We start from the raw sequence: 19378 nt of genomic DNA, 5'->3' as shown, positions 1-19378 counted from the left end.
AATTTTTTATTCTTCCAGGTTATCAGGGGCTTTAGGTACACTACTGCTTGCTTTGAACAGCTTTGGGAAGTCCTTTGGCCGAATTTTGTGTCTATAGGTCAGAGTCTTTCCTAAGAGTCAATATAATTTGTTAGATCTGCTGTTTATGTTGGAGTCAGAACATATCTTTGAATTAAATCTGGCCTTTTGTGTGATCTGTTCCATAAGGACACTTCTCTATGGTTTTAAAATGATAAAAGAACCTTATTTGAAATTACATGTAGCTTGCTTGAGCAGAAACATTTGCATCTAGTTTTCCTTGTAATAGATTTACAAGATCATCATGGAGAAAAGCATTATTGACGAGTTTGCTAATACAATTCTAACATTCTATAAAAAAATCATGTGTGAAGAGTACTGAGCAATTGAGGCAAGCAAATGAAAAAACTTGATGAAAATTGCATTTCATAATTTCTGAATCTCAGACTACAGCTGAGTAATAAAACCTTCTGGGACTGTGTATTTCATAAATTCCACTTTAAACAAAGGGCGAAATTTGTAAATTAAATTTCCTTTAATTGAATAATATTTTCAACAAGATTTTTGATTATTCCTATATCTCAAGTGTTGTGAAAGAGGGGAGAGAAGTGGTTTAAGTACTCCCACTAAACAATACAATTTAAAAAACAAAAATAGAAAGAGGTGAATTTTAAACTTAAATTTTAAAGTATTTCTACTCAGGAAGGACCATAACTTCTAAAAAGACAAATAGTGGGAGAAAAGACTAATTTCAATTGAGTATACATTGTACGTTATGTTTCATTTCATACTGCTGACATGGTGGTGTTGTAGCGTTGAGTGAGTGCATGTGTTTCTCTTGGAGAGCAGAAGAAAGGCTCTTGTTAAACAGCAGCTTGGTGCACTTGAACTTGAGCAACACCCTGCTTTCCAAAACAGCTCAAGGTCATATTCACTGCTGCCTTTAGCAACCAGAATAATTTGGAATTCACCCTATGCCTTTCAAAAGCACAAACATTGGCCAAACACAACTTCCTACAACCTGTCTTTAGTGTGGTTATACTAGAGCACTTTTCCTGTGCGATCAATCACTTCTTTCATGTTAAGTCTTTTAAAAATTTACTCTGTGTTTACAAATCTATGATATTAAGTGCTATCTACTAAACTTAAATATTTTTGGCCTTATCCATTTTGTTTCAAACAATAAAGATCTGTAGCCTATTTGACTGATAATCGACCTGTCTGGCTCTTTCTGTGATTTTAGATGAAATGGATATCACAGGAATGTTTACATCTTACAAAACATTGGTACAAGCAAGCTCTTGTGCTCAGAGGGTAGGAGAAATATCACTGACCTGTTGCTGTCTTCTAGTTGCAAGCTTAAAGGAAAAAAATTGTTTTGTGAGTTCTTTCATAGCCAGGCCTTTCCTGGTAATTGGGGAAAAAAAGTCTCAGTTAATAATACTTCATTTATCAGCTATCTCCAAATGAATCTTGTCATGTCTATAAATTCTGTGTCCATTAGATGGGTTAGTCTTCCACAGATAACATATACTAGAAATGGGTATAAAATAAAGATAGCTGCCAGCTGGTGCTCTATCCACAACAGTCACAATTTATTTGTGGTATGCATGATGTGCACTTGTGTGCTTTCTACATGTATGCAAACACACACAGGCATCCTCACTAGGGAGGATCTCTGCTGGTATTCTGAAAATTGCACTGTCCAGAACAAAATATGTAGAAAGGAAAGCAAGTGTATGTAAATGCAAGTACTGTGGCAACCATCATTAATATGCTTATTTTGTAGGGTTTAGTGATCCAGAAGCCAAGCTAGCTCTATTGGCCTCTTAAAAACTACTTAGAAGATTATGTGGCTCTTTGCTGCATCAATAGAAAATTGTACTTAACTGAAAAGTGATATCCTGTATATGCTTTTTCCTTTTCAAGTACTGCCATTTCATTAGGCAAAGGGATTTGCATAACATGCAGTCATTAGCTACATCTAAAATATGTCTTGTGTTAGTTTCTTGTGGTGTCCTGGCTTTTTGGAAAGGCTGCAATTCTGAGGTGAAAGCCAAATAAATGGGCAGAATAAAACTTTTTAGTTTTTCCATACCATAGCAATATATTGGTTTTGTTGTTATTTGGGTTTGGGGTTTGTTTTTGTTTTTTGGGGTTTTTTTAATTAATAAAAATCTAATCAGTAAGTATTTAATGTAAGGGGAAAAAAGTTATTTATAAGGGTATATGTGCTACTCCCCAATAACTTTGAACTATGAGAAAATAACTAGTTTAATTACTCCACTGATTCTTGTTAATATAGTTATTTCTATGCTTTTCTAAAGGTTGATTGTTACCACAAGCTATTCAATTCTTACCTGTGCTTGTGTTTTATAGTCTCTATTATTTCATTTTGGTTGGGGGTGATCTTTTGCTCCCTATAATGTTTTGGGGGTTTTTTTTCTTCAGGTACAGGAATGGGTTGTGGTCTTTACACTTGCAACATATCTTATATAATATTCAGATCCCACAGATTTTTGGACAGAGCAACTGGCGAAGACCAAAACATAATGCAAAACAAAAGTAATTAGTCCAAGAAATGTCCAAGAGTGCTGGAAATCAGTAAATTTAGTTGGAGCTTCTGTTCTCATTAAAAAACCAAAACCAAAATCAGCTTAAAAATAAAGCTGTTAATTAGGAGACATTGTTTTGCTTTATACTAAATCTCTCTGGAGTGATGTTAGGTTACTGTTCTCCAAATTCAGTACTGATAGATACAAACTCAGATTTTGGCAACCTTCTAATTTTGAGGGCAAAAATGGGCAAGATAATATTTTAGATGTCTCTCTTTTTCTTTGTTCAAAATAGTTTCTAACATATTTTCCCACATGTTCTCCAGTGTATTTTTTCTGATAAAATTGACTTTTCTTATATTCCATATGAAGAATATCTTGTAAAAATGAAAATTCTAAGCTATGGCTTCTGTGTGAACTTGTCTTTGGCTTTGGGTTTGCTGATACTGAAGTTGCATTTTATGGTCAAGTTGCACTGCATTTCTTGTTTTGATTTTATTCTTAGCTGGTGTAGGAGTTTTGGCAAGAATGAGTGTACTATGGAAAATTGATTTTTTATGCCATAATTCCAAGTAGAGTTTAGAATATTTGGTTACACTGTGCAATGCTAATGCCAGTATGTTGATTTAAAGAGGGATTTTATTTCTCTCTGCCAATTAATGTAGCAGAAAAACCATCATTATCATAAATGTAACCTGATAACCCTAGAAATATAAAAATGTCTTACTCCAAAAGAATAAAATTCATAGATATGTAAATTTGTGTTCATGACATTCACACCTATTGAGACAAAAATGTTCATTATGTCTCTGTTGGCATCACACATTTTATTTTAGAATAACATTATTAAATGCTGGTTTGTGGTATGTTTGAAGTACTATAAAGTTGCTTGTTTTTTTAAAAAAAAAAAGAACTGTAATTTAGTGCTAAATATAAATGATAGAGTATCATAACATAGCATCACATAAGGCATTGCTGTGGAATATGATCAGCCACAAAGCCATGGATTTTCAAAAGTCATTCCCCTGCATGGTGATAATGTAACCATTTCATATGCAGTGAAAAACACTGTATGCTAATGGATTTGTAATTACCCAATTTCTGTCATTATTTAGGACATTGAATAATGGCTTAAGGAACTAGTTTAATATTACAGTGCATCATTTCCAGCGCAGAGGGAGGGAGTGGAGATAAAGGTTTTAGACTCTTCTCAAAAGTGCCTACTGACAGAAGGCAATGGGCACAAATTCAAAAACCAGGAAATTTCATGAGAACACAATGAACCACTTTACTGTGAGGATCACCCAGCACAAGTAGTTGTCCACAGAGGTTGTAGAGGCTCCATCTATTGCTATTATCCAAAACCCAGCTGCACATGGTCCCTCCCAACCTGCTGTACTGGGGGTGGCTGAAGGAGTGGGTTGGACTAGAGAGGTCTTGTGAGATCTCTGCCTACCTGAACTATTGTGAGTCTTTCCAGAATTTAGGATGAGCCATACTAATGAATTTTTGATGGTACCTTCAATCAGGTTTTATCACATAATTTTGGAGAGGTTTGAAAACTGCCTTAACCATCACAAATGCCTCAGTCAGTTTTTTTCTCAGGAGTCTGCTCCTCTGCTAATGTCTCTCTGCAATGTGGACTGTCTGTAAAAAGCAGCAATAGATTTTCATGTATTTAAGGCATTCATGCCAATTTGTTTGTGGTAACTAATCAGATCAAACTGACAGTGAAAAGTTAAAAGACAAAATAACGAGACAGATATCAATTTGGAAAGATTTTTTTTGGTGTGTCAGTGCACATGGGCTTCTGTATTTCCAAGCTGAAAATGTAACTATTGAGGTTCTGCAAGTAACCAACGTTAGTGGTGATTTTTTTCTTCTTTTTTGTACTATCCATTTAAAATGTATGGATTGCATTTTATTGCTGTATTGTCACTCTGTTTAATATTAATTTGAGTACATGTTGAAACTAAACCAAAAGTTTAGTTCTCTTTTCCTATTCTGCTTCAATGAGAATGCAGTTCCTCAGTCTGTAAAATTCAGTAAGCCCCACTATTTGAGGGGATTAATACCCTGACAACAACAACTGCTCCCTCTGGAAAGATGGGCTTGCACAAAGGCAAATATCATGGTGTTCTGATCAGACTGTGTTTAACAATATGTCACATTTTAGTCACGTTTGAAGGAAAAAATGAAACACATTACAATGAATACCATCAAAATAAATTCTCCTAAATGTCTTTTTGCAGAACTTGAAGCTATAGACTGAAAGGCAATCTAAGGTTATCAGAGTGTTTTTGAAGTGTTGTATTTAGGATGATCAGAACTGTTTCAATTACTGTTGGCTGAAATTATGCATACAGTGCACTGAACTAAAAAATAACTTAGGTAAGTTCCTTTTTAGGCTTAGAGTCTAGGGATGGCTGATTCTCAGTACTCTGGATTTGAACCCAATGTTTTAAGTGCAAGCTACTAAGTTATACTCATTTTATGAGATGATTTTCACTCACCTTCAGAGATGAGCACGAATTTTTGTAAAAGAGATTTGCATATTACATACCCTAAGAGAAATTTCTCAGCAATTCACACAATCATAGCAGCAGTTTGTCTAAACTCTACAGAAAAAAAGGGCAAATGTCTTATAAAGGCTCTAAAAGTTTTTTTATTATGCAAATGTGTATAGCAGGGATTTTTCTCATTTAAAATGTTATTTAAAAAAAAAATATAATTATGAGCAGAATAAAGCCTTTTGCCTGTCTACTTTTCAACAGCTCACAGAAACCTTTTTTAATAGAATGTCCACAACAAATATACCAGGGAAACAGTTATGTTGATGCTGAATTGAATTTTCTTCCAGCCAAAACATCCTATTTTTTAAGCTTTGGGCAAGGCAAATGCAGTAGTCTAGAAATATATAATGCAACATTAAAAGAGTGAGACCAAATAAAATCTGTTGGAAGCAATAAAACCCTGAAGCCATGATGTATAATAGTTAAAAAATTAAAAAGTACATCCTTTGATCTAATTGCAATATTGATTTAAATGTCTTGTTGGTTTCAGTTGGAGAGAATCCCAGGGACTGCCCTGCTCTCACTGATTTTGTGTGTGGGAATAAGAAGTGCATAGAGTCTCAGTTCATCTGTGACTATAAACCAGACTGTGAAGACCGATCAGACGAAGCTGACTGCAGTGAGTATCTCTGTGTGTTAATCTAATCTTCAACTAAAATTCTATCTTTAAATTGTGTAGTATAGTTAAGGTGAGTTTATAAAGATGATTCACTTAGAAGATGATCACAAGCAGGTTGCCTTTGTCCCCAGGTCAAAAGGGCTGATATTTTCACATCCTTAGAGATTTTTGCTGCAAAAGTATTCAAGAACGGTTTAGTTGCAAAAGTATAACTAACTAGAACCAAAGGTTAAATACTCAAAAAAAAATCCCCCTGATACGAAGGCCAAAACCAGCTTAGGGATTAAAAACATACTTGAAAAATTAAATCAATGAGTTACAATAAAAATTAACTCTGAGGGAAAAAGTAAGCTTGTTTATTAATGTAAAAAGGTGTTGAAAGGAAATATCAATGTTGAATGGAAAAGCTAAGCAAGCAAAACTTATGTACAATAACATTTAGGCATGATTCTGTCATAAAAAGGTGAATACTTAAAAATAAACTTGACTTTCCTGTCAAATGAATTTTGCCTTTTTCATCTGAGTAGTGTGAGTACAGTTTCATTATTTGATCTTGCTTCTACCTCAGAGCTACGAAAATATTTTACTGTCATTTCTCTATTACAGAACAGTTGGAAAAAAATTGAGTCTGTTTATCTTTGCCTAAGTCCTAATGAATACTGAGACACAATTTGTCTGAAGGCATTCTTTGCTGAGGCTGATTGAGATGGAAAGACACAGCTCCATTTAAAAATCTGGATCAAGTTAATGGGCTTTCCAATTCAGGCCTGAAACTCAGAAGCAGTAAAGCATTGTGCCTTTGTTCCTGCTCCATATCTTTGTTTATTTACAATTACAGTCTGGACTGGATATTTGGAGCAGGAAGATTAAGTAGTCCATATATGCAGCTCAGTAATCAGTCTAAATGTTGATCTTTGAGCTGGAGGGTCAAATTCTGCCATAATGCAGGTATGCTCAAAAGTAAACTTGCTAGATAGAGTAAATGAATCCACACATCAATTCAATGTTCATCTTTTTTGGAAGTAAAAGTATTTCACTGAAATAGGTCAATATTTTGTGATCCTTTGAAAATCAAGGGCCTTTTTTTCTCGCACGGGGTTGCTACATGCTCGAGTGAACAGGATTACAAAAGTAATGACCCTTTATTGGACAATGCACATTATAATGTTTTTACCAGGCTACAGACTTACAAAAAAAGATGCTAAAAAGTCTACATCTCACTATAGGAGATTCTAGGAGTCTGAATCTCACTATAGCAGATTTAACTTAAAGTTTCTCCCTTTCATAAAATTAAATAGCAGTTCTGAAGTATAAAAGCTGAAGATAGTGTCACTATTTCTGATCCCAACCTCTTGTAGTACTTTGTGTTGCAGTGAACTTTGTGAATCATATTCATGGAAATGAATTTACATTGAATGATAACTTAAAATTACTAGGTTTTTATAGACTCCAAGATAGATTTTAAACAGCTAATCTGTATTTCTTGTATAAAGCTTCACTATTTTTTCAGGAGTTAGGCAAAGTAAGTGCAGCATAACACTCTGTAAACTCACCTTTGTAACATTTTCCAGATCTAACAGATACCCACTAAATTGACTTACTGTCTAAAGTGAAGTGTTCAGTAAAGATATTCAGAAAACTATGGAGACACTTGATTTATTCTCTAAATATTTTTAGAGAATATAGTAGCTTCCTTGGGGGAGGGTGTTGTTCTGTGTTTTCTGGAAGGACTCTTTTCTTAGTCAGATAATGGATTGGAACATTTCAGGCCATAAATTATCTTGAATCACATAAAGCAACTCAGTCTTTGCTATACTGAAGAAAAGCTTTTCCAAGGGAAGAAAAAAATAATTGTTGATATTCACTTCAAAAACACAGACTGAAATATCTTTTTATTGTTGATGGAAAGGTTGTAGATACATCAAAGTATTTTCATCAGTCTTTAGTCTTGCTGTCTCTACTGAAGTGTAATGCAGAGATACAGTAATCTGGCATTCAGAATACTCAGATAAGCCCCAGGTATAATATTTCCCTGTCTGCTCTTCTTTAGTCTCCAACAAATGATGCCTTATATTTAGATAAGCACACTTTTTTCCCTGAGCATATATCTTATGGATGGGAATACACAACATTAAAGAGCACATAATGCCTGTTAGATACAGAAACCTGATGTTTTAAATGAAAAGACAACAGGAGCTGCTTAATCAGAAAAAAAAAAGTATAACAGGCACAGAAGAATGTCTTCATAGCCTAACCTGTCCCATCACAAGTGGTTATGGCCACATTTGTCTGCAGTTTTCTCCTTTGCACTGAGCTCAAGGTCTGAGCTTATTTCACATTCTACTATAGTTTTATACAAGTGTAATTCCAAAGAAGTAAATGGACCCTAATCTACTCAGCAGCAATTCCTGGATGCAGGATTTACAACAGAACCTGTACGAAATGAACTGCATCCACATTGGCTGGTGGACTTTTTTTTTAATAAACTCATGGTAATTACTTATTCTATGTTTCATTCAGTCCAGTCAGGCAATATTGCAAAATTTTGATTCTCTTTCAGTATGCTGCTGGAAGTACCGAGGTGAAAAAACCACACATGAAAGCAGTTTCAATTTTCATGAATTGCAGCCAACTATACAGACAGATTTGATTAATAGCAAACCTCAGTGTTGATGAACCAACTAGAGGAGTGCTTGAATTATTGAAATAAAAGCAATTTTTCCAATAAATGGAGCAATTTTCTTCTACTGGCTTCTAAATAGGGTGTATGCTTACCCATAAAAAAGCAGCCAGCAGGTGCAGATGGGTCACATGACTTTGTCAACCCAGTAAGTTCTGTTCATAAATATTTATTGATAATTGCCTTATGAATGCACTGCTAATATATTAGAGTAAAAAAATGGTCAGGTATTCTATTGTGACCAGTGTAAATCCTAAATGGATTTGGACTTTGATTTTGTTAGAGATACACAAGAAAACGTACTTTCTTTTTTTTAAATAATGGGCTCCCTTTGTTCTTCCTGTGTGTGAGGTTATTGTTGGAGTTAGGCCTTTATTAAAGTTACATGATATTTTTAATGCACTGCCAATGCAGATCTGTGTTTAGGAGAGACACTTCAGTCCTTGCAGGACAGAAACTACATTACAATGCAAATTGTCCCCCTAGCATACAGGATTTTGATCCAGTGAATAATCTATATTGGATCAAAATTATACATCTTTTAAGATATTTGCTTTATGCATTTAACTAAGGTGACACTTTTTTTTTACAGAGAACAAAAGTCCACAGGGTTACAGGGTGTGTGCAGACCTTGGTCATAAGCAGTTTTATGATAATATTTTCATAAAGAATGGCCTCAGTTTTTCTTTTAGCATCAAAATAGAAAATAGGAAAAAACAAAACAGATTAATAGGATGAAATAAAATAAAATCTATCATTTTTATCTCTATCCTTTATATGCAGAAAATGATACATAAATAGTTGTATTTGACTATTGCAGAATATTTCTAGATATAGGAACATATAGTCTAGATCCTCAAACCCATTCTGTTCAGTCACAGTCAGACCTGTATCTAAAATGCATGGCTGATTGTGATGTTTAATAATTTTTAACATTTTTCTGAAGTCTCCTGAGAGGTGTTGTCCACAGTCACACTCAGCAACTGTGTAGCTGCTTCTGCTTTATAACTCAGGAAAAGATGTATTGGAGCCAACAGAAGAGATTGTGCTGCTATTTGGTTCATCTGTACCACAGCATTTATATCATTTTGTTAATTAATTACTTTTCCAAAGTAACTTGAAGCAGCAGAGTTAGAAGTGAGCAGTTTAATCCAGACCTCCTGAATTTAGTCAGTGTCCTAACCACTAGAACATATCCCTCATCAGAAAGCTGCCATCAGACATAATGTTCACAAGGCCAACACGTCCTTATGAAAAATGCCACTGTGGAAGGGCAGTCCAGTTTTTCTAGCTCATTGTCTGGAAATAATTCTTTCCCTTTACCTTGGATAAGAAATAAATATGATGAAGTCATTGGTTTGCCATGGGCATTCATCTGTAACAAAGTGAAGAATGATTTTTTCCTTTCCTCATTAATTATCACATATTATTTATGTCCATGCATGAAATTCAGGGAATCACAATGTTAGCCATACAGAGTCCTTTTCATTTTTAGTGTGCACACTATAGCAACTTTATGTAGAGCTGGGATGATAATTGACTTTGCTGTATTTTCAGGTTACTACACAAGTATTCCTGGAAGCTGTAACTTTGAAACACAAGATCAAGAGTGGACAACTGTATGTGGATTAACACAAGACACTACTGATGATTTTGACTGGAATATTAGCAACAATGCTGTCATAGGGCAAAAACATCCTCATACTGACCACACACCAGGTATTGCCATGTGTACTGCATCACTTCTGGGAAAATGAAATGTTCACAGAATTTTAAATAAAACCTACAAAAAATGTACAGCAGTGCCAAGATAACAGCACATCTCAATGTGATCAGCTGATACATGGGAATGGTTCAAAGCTGTGCCAGGAAAGGCTCAGACTGGACATAAGGAAGCATTTCCTTATCAGTGGGGAGGCCAAACACTGGAACAGGCTTCCTAGAGGTGTTGAGTGCCCCCAGCCTTTCAGTGTTTTAGAGGCGTTTGGACAAAGCCCTTAACAAAATGCTTTATCTTGGGCAGCCCTGAACTGATAAGCCAATTGGACTAGATGATCATTTTAGGTCTCATCCAACTGAAATGATACTATTCCTTTCTGTTCAACTCCAATAACAAATTTCAGATACATAATGTCAGCTTCTGACATTAAAAGATGAACTCTCTGATGAAATTTAACTGGCTATAGTAATATTCTTCTCCTTGTCAATATTTTAAATAATCTACTTTTCCTGAAGTAACTGGCTATAGTAATACTCTTCTCCTTGTCAATATTTTAAATAATCTACTTTTCCTGAAGTGTGCTCCCATCCTAATGAATTTTATAAAAAGATTCAACCATAAGCAGGATGAGGAGCAAAGTGTGGGGCTGTGTGTAAAATGCCTGAGGCTTCTGCCTTGATTTAACTTACCTCCCTGACATTGGCTTGCCAGAAATGTTATTTTAGAAGTTCTTAAGATATTTTTGACAAACTGCTACCACGATGCCTGCTGATTGTCAGGAGAATGAAATATATTGATAGGCAATTACAGTAATCTGTCTTATATAGTAAACATAATTATATATTATATTACATAAATATTAAATAATATATTCTTTATATTATACCATACATATGGGTAGGATATTAATTTCCATCACAAATGTACCAATCTCTATTTAAGAAGTCATTAACTTTATTTCCAGAAGCCTTAATGGTTAGAATTCCTATCTTAATTTCCATCTAATCAGCAAAGTATAGTTAATATCCAATCTAGAAGTATCAATATTTTTACTGTTTTTCTCTTGGGTTTGTGAGCAGCACCATCTCCAGGTTTTGACAATTTTTTTAATTTATTTTATGTTTTCAAAATCAACAGAGACACCTTATCATGGGTGGCTGTAGCCAACTTCTGCCCAACTTGTTTATTCTCCCTTTTCCTTTATTCTGCACCTGCTGCAGGAACAGCTCACCTGATCATGAGGGAAATGCTTATCTACCACAAATCATAGTTTCTGCAGACATTCCTACCACTTTATGTCGCAGGCTGTAAATCTGGAATTTACATTCCTCCTGGAAAGGGACAGAACAGACAAGGTAGAGGGTAGAAACTACTGCAGCTGTTCCAGGCAAGCTGTTTCTTGCAAATAAGTAGTTTGACTTGCTTCCTTGCTGTTACTTTGATGCAATGAGATAAGAAAACAACTACTAGCCCCTGGCTTTTTAAGGAGATTTTGTGTGTTTTTCTATTTCAGCTTCTCTCATTTAATTAGTTCTTTGTTTCTGTGAAATTACCCAGCAATTGTAAGAAAAACACAGTTAATAAGCAAAAGGAAAACAAAATTAGAGATAAGTGTTTACAAAATTATCCAGATTTGTAATTTACTTTTAAATTACCCAGGCAAGATATATTCACATTAGCTACAGAGGAACTGCTTGACAGAATTGCCAACAGCCTGTAATACTTAGAAATATCCATCAGTCCATCAGATTTAGGTTGGATATTAGGAAAAGCTTCTTTGCCCAGAGGGTGGTTGGGCACTGGAGCAGTTCCCCAGGGAAGTGGTCACAGCACCAGCCTGACAGAGCTCAAGATGCATTTGGACACATTGGGGTGACACTTGGGGTGTCCTCTGCAGGGCCAGGAGTTGGGCTTTGATGATCCTTGTGCCTCTCCTCCAAGTCAGGTTATTCTATGATTCTGGTTAGCGCAAGGGACTTCTAGGACAAGTAACACCTTTTTAAACCGAAAGAGAAGAGACTTAGATTAGAAATTAGGAAATTAGAAAGAAATTCTTTACTCAGAAGGCAGTGAGACACTGGAAAAAATATGTGCGGAAGCTGTGGATGCCCCATCCTTTGAAGTGTTCAAGGCCAGCCTGGATGTGTTCTGAGAGGCCTGATACAGGGGTGGCATCCCTGCCCATGGCATGGGGTTGGAACTAGTTAACTTTTAAGGGCCCTTCCAACCCAAGCTATTCTGAAATTCTGTGAAATACACAAAGCATTAGCAAGGAAGATTGCCGTACAATATGGTATACATGTATGTGGCAAAAAGAAAAAAAATAGTAGCATCTGTGTTTATAAAAATACTTATAAACTAAAGCAAAGCATAAAATATTATTGAAAAACCCTAAATGTTTTTTTTTTTTGTTGTTTTTTTTTAAGGTAAAGGACAGAAATTTTTGTATGTCAACTCATCCACCCAGAAGGAAGGAAACAGAGCAAGGATAACCACCACAAAATTCTTCCCACCTAGTCTTGGGGTCTGCAGACTTCGCTTCTGGTTCTGGATGTTTCCCTCTAGGCAAACAGGAGTCTTAAAGGTAAAAGTCCTTCTACTACATTATGGCATAATAATACTTGCTTTAGCACTGTTTGCATTTTTGTGTCTAGGATTAGCAAAATCTCAGGAATTTATATTAACAAAACTTCATCACAACTTACTGCTGTTACACGAATCTTCTCCTCACAAGATCAAGTCACAGTTCTGCTTTAGTTTTCATTCCACTTGAAGTCCTTTTACTACATGTGGAAGAATTAACACTGCACATTTGACTAGCATACTAACACCTACCCAGTACCAGCACAGTTCTCTGCAGAATTCACTCTAACATAAAATGGAGATAATTTCTAATGTTTAGTGGTTAAAATTCTATGGTTTTAAAATATTAATGCAACTATGTGTGAAAGGTGTTCTATTAAAACAATTGGAAATAATGTATATAACTGTATTAACAATTGTGGCCCAAGTTTCCATGAAACTGCCATCTTGCTGTTCCCCAAGCATCCTTAACAAGTACAATTTTGGTTGTTAAGTAATCCAGCAACAGTCCAAGCAGGGATGTGACCCCTTGGCAAACAGCTCACTTCATGTGACTCACTGTATAAATATGCTCCACAGTTCCTTTTTAAGTGACCCAAGAAAGACTCCTGTCTGTGGGGTTTGTTAAATTTTGAAAATACAGGTAATTTTAATTTTTTTAGTTGGTACAGAATATACGTTAGTCTATGTTAAAAGCAAACAAGAATATTTTTGTAGCCTTGGACATTGAATTAAGTCAGAAAGTTTTTACCACTGTTTTCTCCACTGAAAAGGATAACCATAGCACTGTTCCATGGGATTGTAGTGCAATTAGGCTGGAAGGGCCTCAGGTGCTCTCTAGTCCAACCCCTTGCTCCAAGCAGAGTCAGCTACAAGATGATGCTGGTGGCTCAGGAATTTACCCAGTCTTGAAAATGTCCATAAATGGAGACTACTCAGCCTCTAGGGGCAACTTGTGCCACTGGTAAACTTTCCACTATCTTCTCCTTACATCCAGCCCAAGGACATTGTTATCCTTCATTCCATCTTTTTTAGTAAGTTTTTCAGGATGGGATTTGCATATCAATTTTATCTCTAGCACCTAGTTTATTCCTCTAAGTACTGCTGTAAATTTACTTATTGATAAAAAAAAAGCTGTATTTCATGAAGTTTGTATAAGCAGGAGCAAAAAGCAAACATAAATTCCTTTTTTGACCTGTTGATAGCTGAAATACTGTGAGATTATCAATGATTAACTATCTGTTTAAATTCAAGTATCCGGGACCTTACAGCAAGCAAGATTGATGATGAGATCCTTTGAAGGAGCTTTTGAATGTTTTCAAGCATCACAGAACACTTAGCATTAGTGAATAAGTGGATGTGTGTGGCCTATGTGTGAGTTAGCAGGCAGACAGCCAGAGCGTGCTTTTTAATTGGACTTTACTTTTTTAAGAAGACTAGTTTAATTTCCTCTAATTGTCTTACTTTCATAAAGAATTGTCTTACTCCCACACACAAATAAAGTTCCCTGTTTATGGCTTTGCTACATGTACTCTTACATAGAAACGTATTCACAACAGACTGAGGCACTCAGCAAGGAATATCACCTCATCACAGAATCAATTTACCTCTGTGGACATTTTGCACTATTCTATCAAACTAATAAGCTATTCAGTATCAACTGTTGATGTTATTAAATCAAGAATATAAATTAACTGTACCCATTCAAGTGAAAAAGGAAAACACCTAAAAAGAACAAAAAAGAAAAGCAATAAAATCAACAGCCCAAAACTTCAGAAACAACAGCTCTGTGAAGATTTTTTTTTTCATTTTGCACTGGAGGTGAAAGAAGTCAAACTGTAATAGGAAGCTTGAATAATGTGCCAGAATATTATAACACCAGTACAAAAGCTGATATAATTCTTATCTGAAAGACAGCTATCTGGTTGAATCTGAATTTAAAAAAAAATACAAGGACTGCAAATATAGGACATACTAAGATGTGTGATTAAAATAGCATACAAGGAATCAGTAAAAGAAAGATTAAAATGAACATTGTAATGGTATAGGAAATAGATGTGGTAAAACTACACAAAATAGTGGGAAGTTACAGGAATAATCCTATTCTTACTCAGAAAAGGAGCTAGTCACTGAGGAAAGGGGAAAAGGAACTTGAAATGCTTCTATTCTGTATTCACAATGCACATTTCTGTTGCACAATTCCATTGTCATAAAATCTGTAATTTGTTCATAGGGAAACCAAAAGTCTGGGCTATTCTTATTATTTTTAGAAAGATACAATGTTTACAGAAACTCTTGCATTAACATAGAATGGATGCTTTTTAAAAGAAATCTGAATACTCCTGCTTCAGGACTTCAATCTATCATTAATCAACAGGCTAGGAAAATTACTTTGTAATGACTAAGAGCAAACCCACTAGCTTTCCTTGGAAACATTTGGTAAGAGTCTTTGAAAAGGGAGTTATCCAGCACTAAATACAAGCCTGGTCTAATATATCAATCAATATCTTCTGGACGAAAATGCCTCTTAATACAAACAAATGTGTCTGCATTATGCTGCAAATGTAAATTTAAAAAACCTCGCATTTCTCTTTGCATTCTTATGACTACTTTGTTGAATTTAATGGTGTAGGAGAGCAGTTTCAGCAAAAATGAATGTGATTTTCACATCTGTTTTTTCCCAATGGAAATTCTATTGATCATCTGTCAGTTAGATTGAAAACACTCAGTGTTTATTATGCTTCTCTGCCCATTTACCTCAGGAGTCTGCCATACTCATACAGTGGAGAATTAAAACTGAAATTAATTCCTGATGTGATAGTATAGCTAATATATCAGTTTTCTGTCTTCGTATTTGTTGCAACTAAAAGAACTGATTTCTAATAAATTTTGGTATAAGACAAGTCACTTTTACTCAAAAACCTAAATATTGTATTACTTTAAACTAATGTTTAGGTAAAACTTTTATTGCTTCAAACAGAGGTTTAGAGGAATAAAGAGAAAAGAGGTAAGTAATTTTTTAAGTGCTTCTCTATTGGGAAAATGAAATATAATACAATTTTGTAATCTGATTTGTGGACTTAGAAACAATTTCAGTCTGTCTCTGGTGAGACCTCAATCCAAGGAAGAGATGTTATGATGACTGCTGAGGAACATGAAGAGTTCAAAAGCATGATCTTAAAGATGTAAAGCAGAAAACCTAGCATCATTATTCACTGGAGTCAATGGAAATTTTCCTCAGCTGACATGAGTCTCTGGTGCCTAATGAAGTGAAAAGACAGGTTCTCCTTTTCAGGATTTTCCTGTTTCCTCGGTTGGCAATTAAAGACTCTAAGTTGTCAATGGTGGGAGAATACATCTCTTATTATGCACCCTTCAGACCTACCTACATTGGTTTCTTATTTATTAGGCAATTCAGGTGGAATGTAGTACTTTCCAGCATTCCAACTTCTAGATTCAGGCAAGATAATAAATCATATTGAAAAGTCAGGATGAGGGTACAGGATAACCATGAGTTGTAACTGCTGATTAACAAATAGAAAACAGTTTATATTTCATGATCTTAAAAAGTACTTTCCATATTCTCAAAATGAAATAGAAGCTGGAAAATAATTCAGAAGCTTCTAACACACAGGATATTCTGTGGAGAAGTCATGACTTTAAGGCGGTAAATAGGATTTTCTAAAGAATGTTGCTCTCTGTGGATCAGCTAGATCAGTATTAGGCTGCAGAACAATCTTATCAGACTCATAAATACAGAGTTGTTCAATGGGGTTTTGTGGCAACTTGTTGTTTGGTTGTTTTGAGGGCTTTGTGGTTTTGTTTTTTTTTTTTAAACTTGGTTGGTTTTTGTTTGGGGGTTGCTTTTCTTCCCTTACATAGCATATAGTGGGATTCATCCTGCCAGCTTTTTTCTCCTGCACATCTGAAGTTGTTTTCACTACCAGACTAGCTTGTACACTTTAGATAGGATGCTGTGCAGGAAGTTGGTGCTGGAGGTATTAAGCACCACAGAGTTGTACCCTTCCAGGGCTCTAGGGAGATCTTATCCATGAAAATTTGCTCGACCTTTCATGTGCTGTGTGTGTTTACAGAGGCCAGCAAAAGTCTTGTATACACTTGATGTACTTCCTGATCCAGAAAATGCTCAAACACTGAGTGACATGGGTCATTCCAGGAGAGAAGTTATATTATTATTTTTTCACTTTCATCAGGCAAAACATCAGAGAAAATAAGACCTGTATCCCCTGCTAAAGGAACAGAATCCTTGGGCTTCCCATTTTTCTGAACTCTCCTTTAATCTCATTTGACTTAGCATGCATTTTCAGTTATGTGTTATTCTTTTAGAAATTTCATCTAACTTCTTTTAGAAGACATTTAAGAACACACACCCTTTCCTGGCATAGTTGTGGATAGAAAAAGGTTTGGAGAACTCAGGTATTCTGGAGTACTTTGACAAGTAGTGAGATTGCAGCATTACCCCAGGAAGGTACATGACACATGAAACAGAACTGTTCTCAGCTCAACCGAGATTTCCAATGTACTAGTTTAGAGATTTACACTACATGATGTCAGTTTCCTCAATTACCTATGTGATTGTTATACACCAGGTTTAAACTTTAGTCTGAGGACAGTGTTACATAAATTACCATAACATGTTAATTAATCCATTAGTAATTACATATCTGCATGCCCTTGCTCTATGGTAAATGTAAGTTAAATTTTAAAGAAAGCAAAGACAAGGCGTGTAAGATGACTTTGCATCCATGTGAACAGGAGCTGATGTCATCAAAATGTCACACTTAGGACCCAGTTTGACCTGCTGCCATTCCAGACCCACTGGCCAGAGAGCACACAGCAGGATTCCTGACTGGTTCATTGCTGGTACTCAGCTTGAGCTGCAGGGTTGATCTGAATGTGCACAGAATGGGTCCTTGCTGCACCTGAGACCAGACTTTATATGGACACAATGAAATTTCTCTGTACAAAGACAGACCTGTTCAAACAATTATTATGCCTTGAAATTTTTAGTATGAAAAAATTCTCCTATGAATCTGACCAGAACAACTGGAAAAAAAAAAAAAAAGGCTTTAAACAATGTGACAACTGTTAAGTACCCTGTAAGAAAGATGCTAGCATTGTCTTTAAATGTTTTGGATTCTTCCCACTTCCCCAATAACTATTTGTGCAGCTGTGAGACTCAACAATGAGATATACTGAAAGGAATATTGCCTCAATATTTACCTTCCAAAAGGTAAATATCACTGCTTATAGCTAAAGCCATGCTAACATTGTTATAGACTGTAAAATTTCAGATTATCAAGGTTGTCATATTTTCCAGATCATCAAGATTGTCAGGAATCCTGCTGTGTTGGTGAAATAGTAAATGGTTCCAGAGACACACACAGGTGTTTAACACTGTCCTAACCTCACATGAAACTCTCTAATCAAGAGTTTCTACTTATTAAGACCTCAGAGCCCAGTAATGTGAAAAACTCTTGCACACAGTTTTAAATTTTATTTATGGGTTGAACCATCTATTTCTTCTCAACACTTGTCCTTTTAGCCCTGCAAGAGGTGTGCTTTTAGGAGCTCAGTGAAAAGATATTGCTGTTACACAGTCCTGTAACCAAAGATCAGGCTTGACAAAATTTGGTCCTGATTTGAGTTACTCTATGTAGTATTCTTTCTTGCTCCCTTACTCCAAAATTAAAATAACTTGCAAGAGTTTTCAGGCATCACAGATATTTTAATCAATACACAAATTATGTGGGATTTAGGGTTCCATTTGGGGTTTTAGCTTATTTGTCCCACCAGGTGGACTGGGAGAATCAAACTTACTGAATTATACAGATAATTAGCATGGGTTCAATTTCATAACTTTCTTGGGCCTTAGGGTTTCTGTTCCCTTATTAAACTGGGGCATTCTGTTTAATAAGGGAACAGAACCTAAAGGTCACTTGAAAATTAGTTTAAGAAAACTATGTTTCTGTAAATGGCGAGAAGAGGATGGATATTGATTATAATATTCAGTCCCTTAAAGAAATAGTTATCATCTGGAATGGTCAGAATATGCTTACTTTCTTTTCTCCAGCTCTTTTTCATTTTTTTTTTAAACCTGGTCAGATTGTATAAGGAATTTATAACACCTGTGTGGGAAAAGCAAATACCTTGGTATTTTCCAGCTTCATGTTCTTGGCATAAATTCACTAGCTGTTGGTTAATTGGGACTTCACTCATTGCTATACTTATTGCTTTCAGTATATAAATATTTATGTACTTTTATTAATATCTTTGCTAAATATGTTTAAAATAACTTCCTGTGACTGTCTCAAACTCCATACTATAAATTGCTAGTACCAGATGACAGACTTAAATCCCTAGTTGCCAAGTGTTTTATTCATACCTCTAAAATCTTCACTCAGTCTAACCATAAGGAGGTGACCATTTAGAGATGAAAGAATAGCTCAAGAACCTACTCAGTCCTTCTTCAATTTCTAAATGAATTTGGGGTTAAGTCTTAACTCATTATTTTCTGTATGTCAGGCTGAGATTCTTTGTAGATTTTGCAATTACTGATTCGGTTAGCTGGGTTTTTTTTTGGTTTTGTTTTTTTTTTCTTTCCACAGT

General features: G+C 35.3%; 1 protein-coding gene across 1 annotated transcript in view; it reads left to right on the top strand.

Annotated features, from left to right (window-relative positions):
* MALRD1 (MAM and LDL receptor class A domain containing 1) overlaps positions 1–19378 on the top strand; it is a 230646-nt gene that overhangs the window by 144770 nt on the left and 66498 nt on the right. Inside the window, exons 29-31 of the mRNA XM_058018380.1 lie at positions 5637–5765; positions 10003–10164; positions 12592–12749. Coding sequence (XP_057874363.1) covers positions 5637–5765; positions 10003–10164; positions 12592–12749 — 449 coding nt within the window. The remainder of the gene's footprint in view (positions 1–5636; positions 5766–10002; positions 10165–12591; positions 12750–19378) is intronic.

The sequence above is a fragment of the Melospiza georgiana genome, chromosome 1 (assembly GCF_028018845.1).
Source record: "Melospiza georgiana isolate bMelGeo1 chromosome 1, bMelGeo1.pri, whole genome shotgun sequence".
In the NCBI taxonomy this organism is placed as follows: Eukaryota; Metazoa; Chordata; class Aves; order Passeriformes; family Passerellidae; genus Melospiza; species Melospiza georgiana.
The sequence above is the reverse complement of the archived record's forward strand: the minus strand, read 5'-3'. Positions and strand labels throughout refer to the sequence as shown.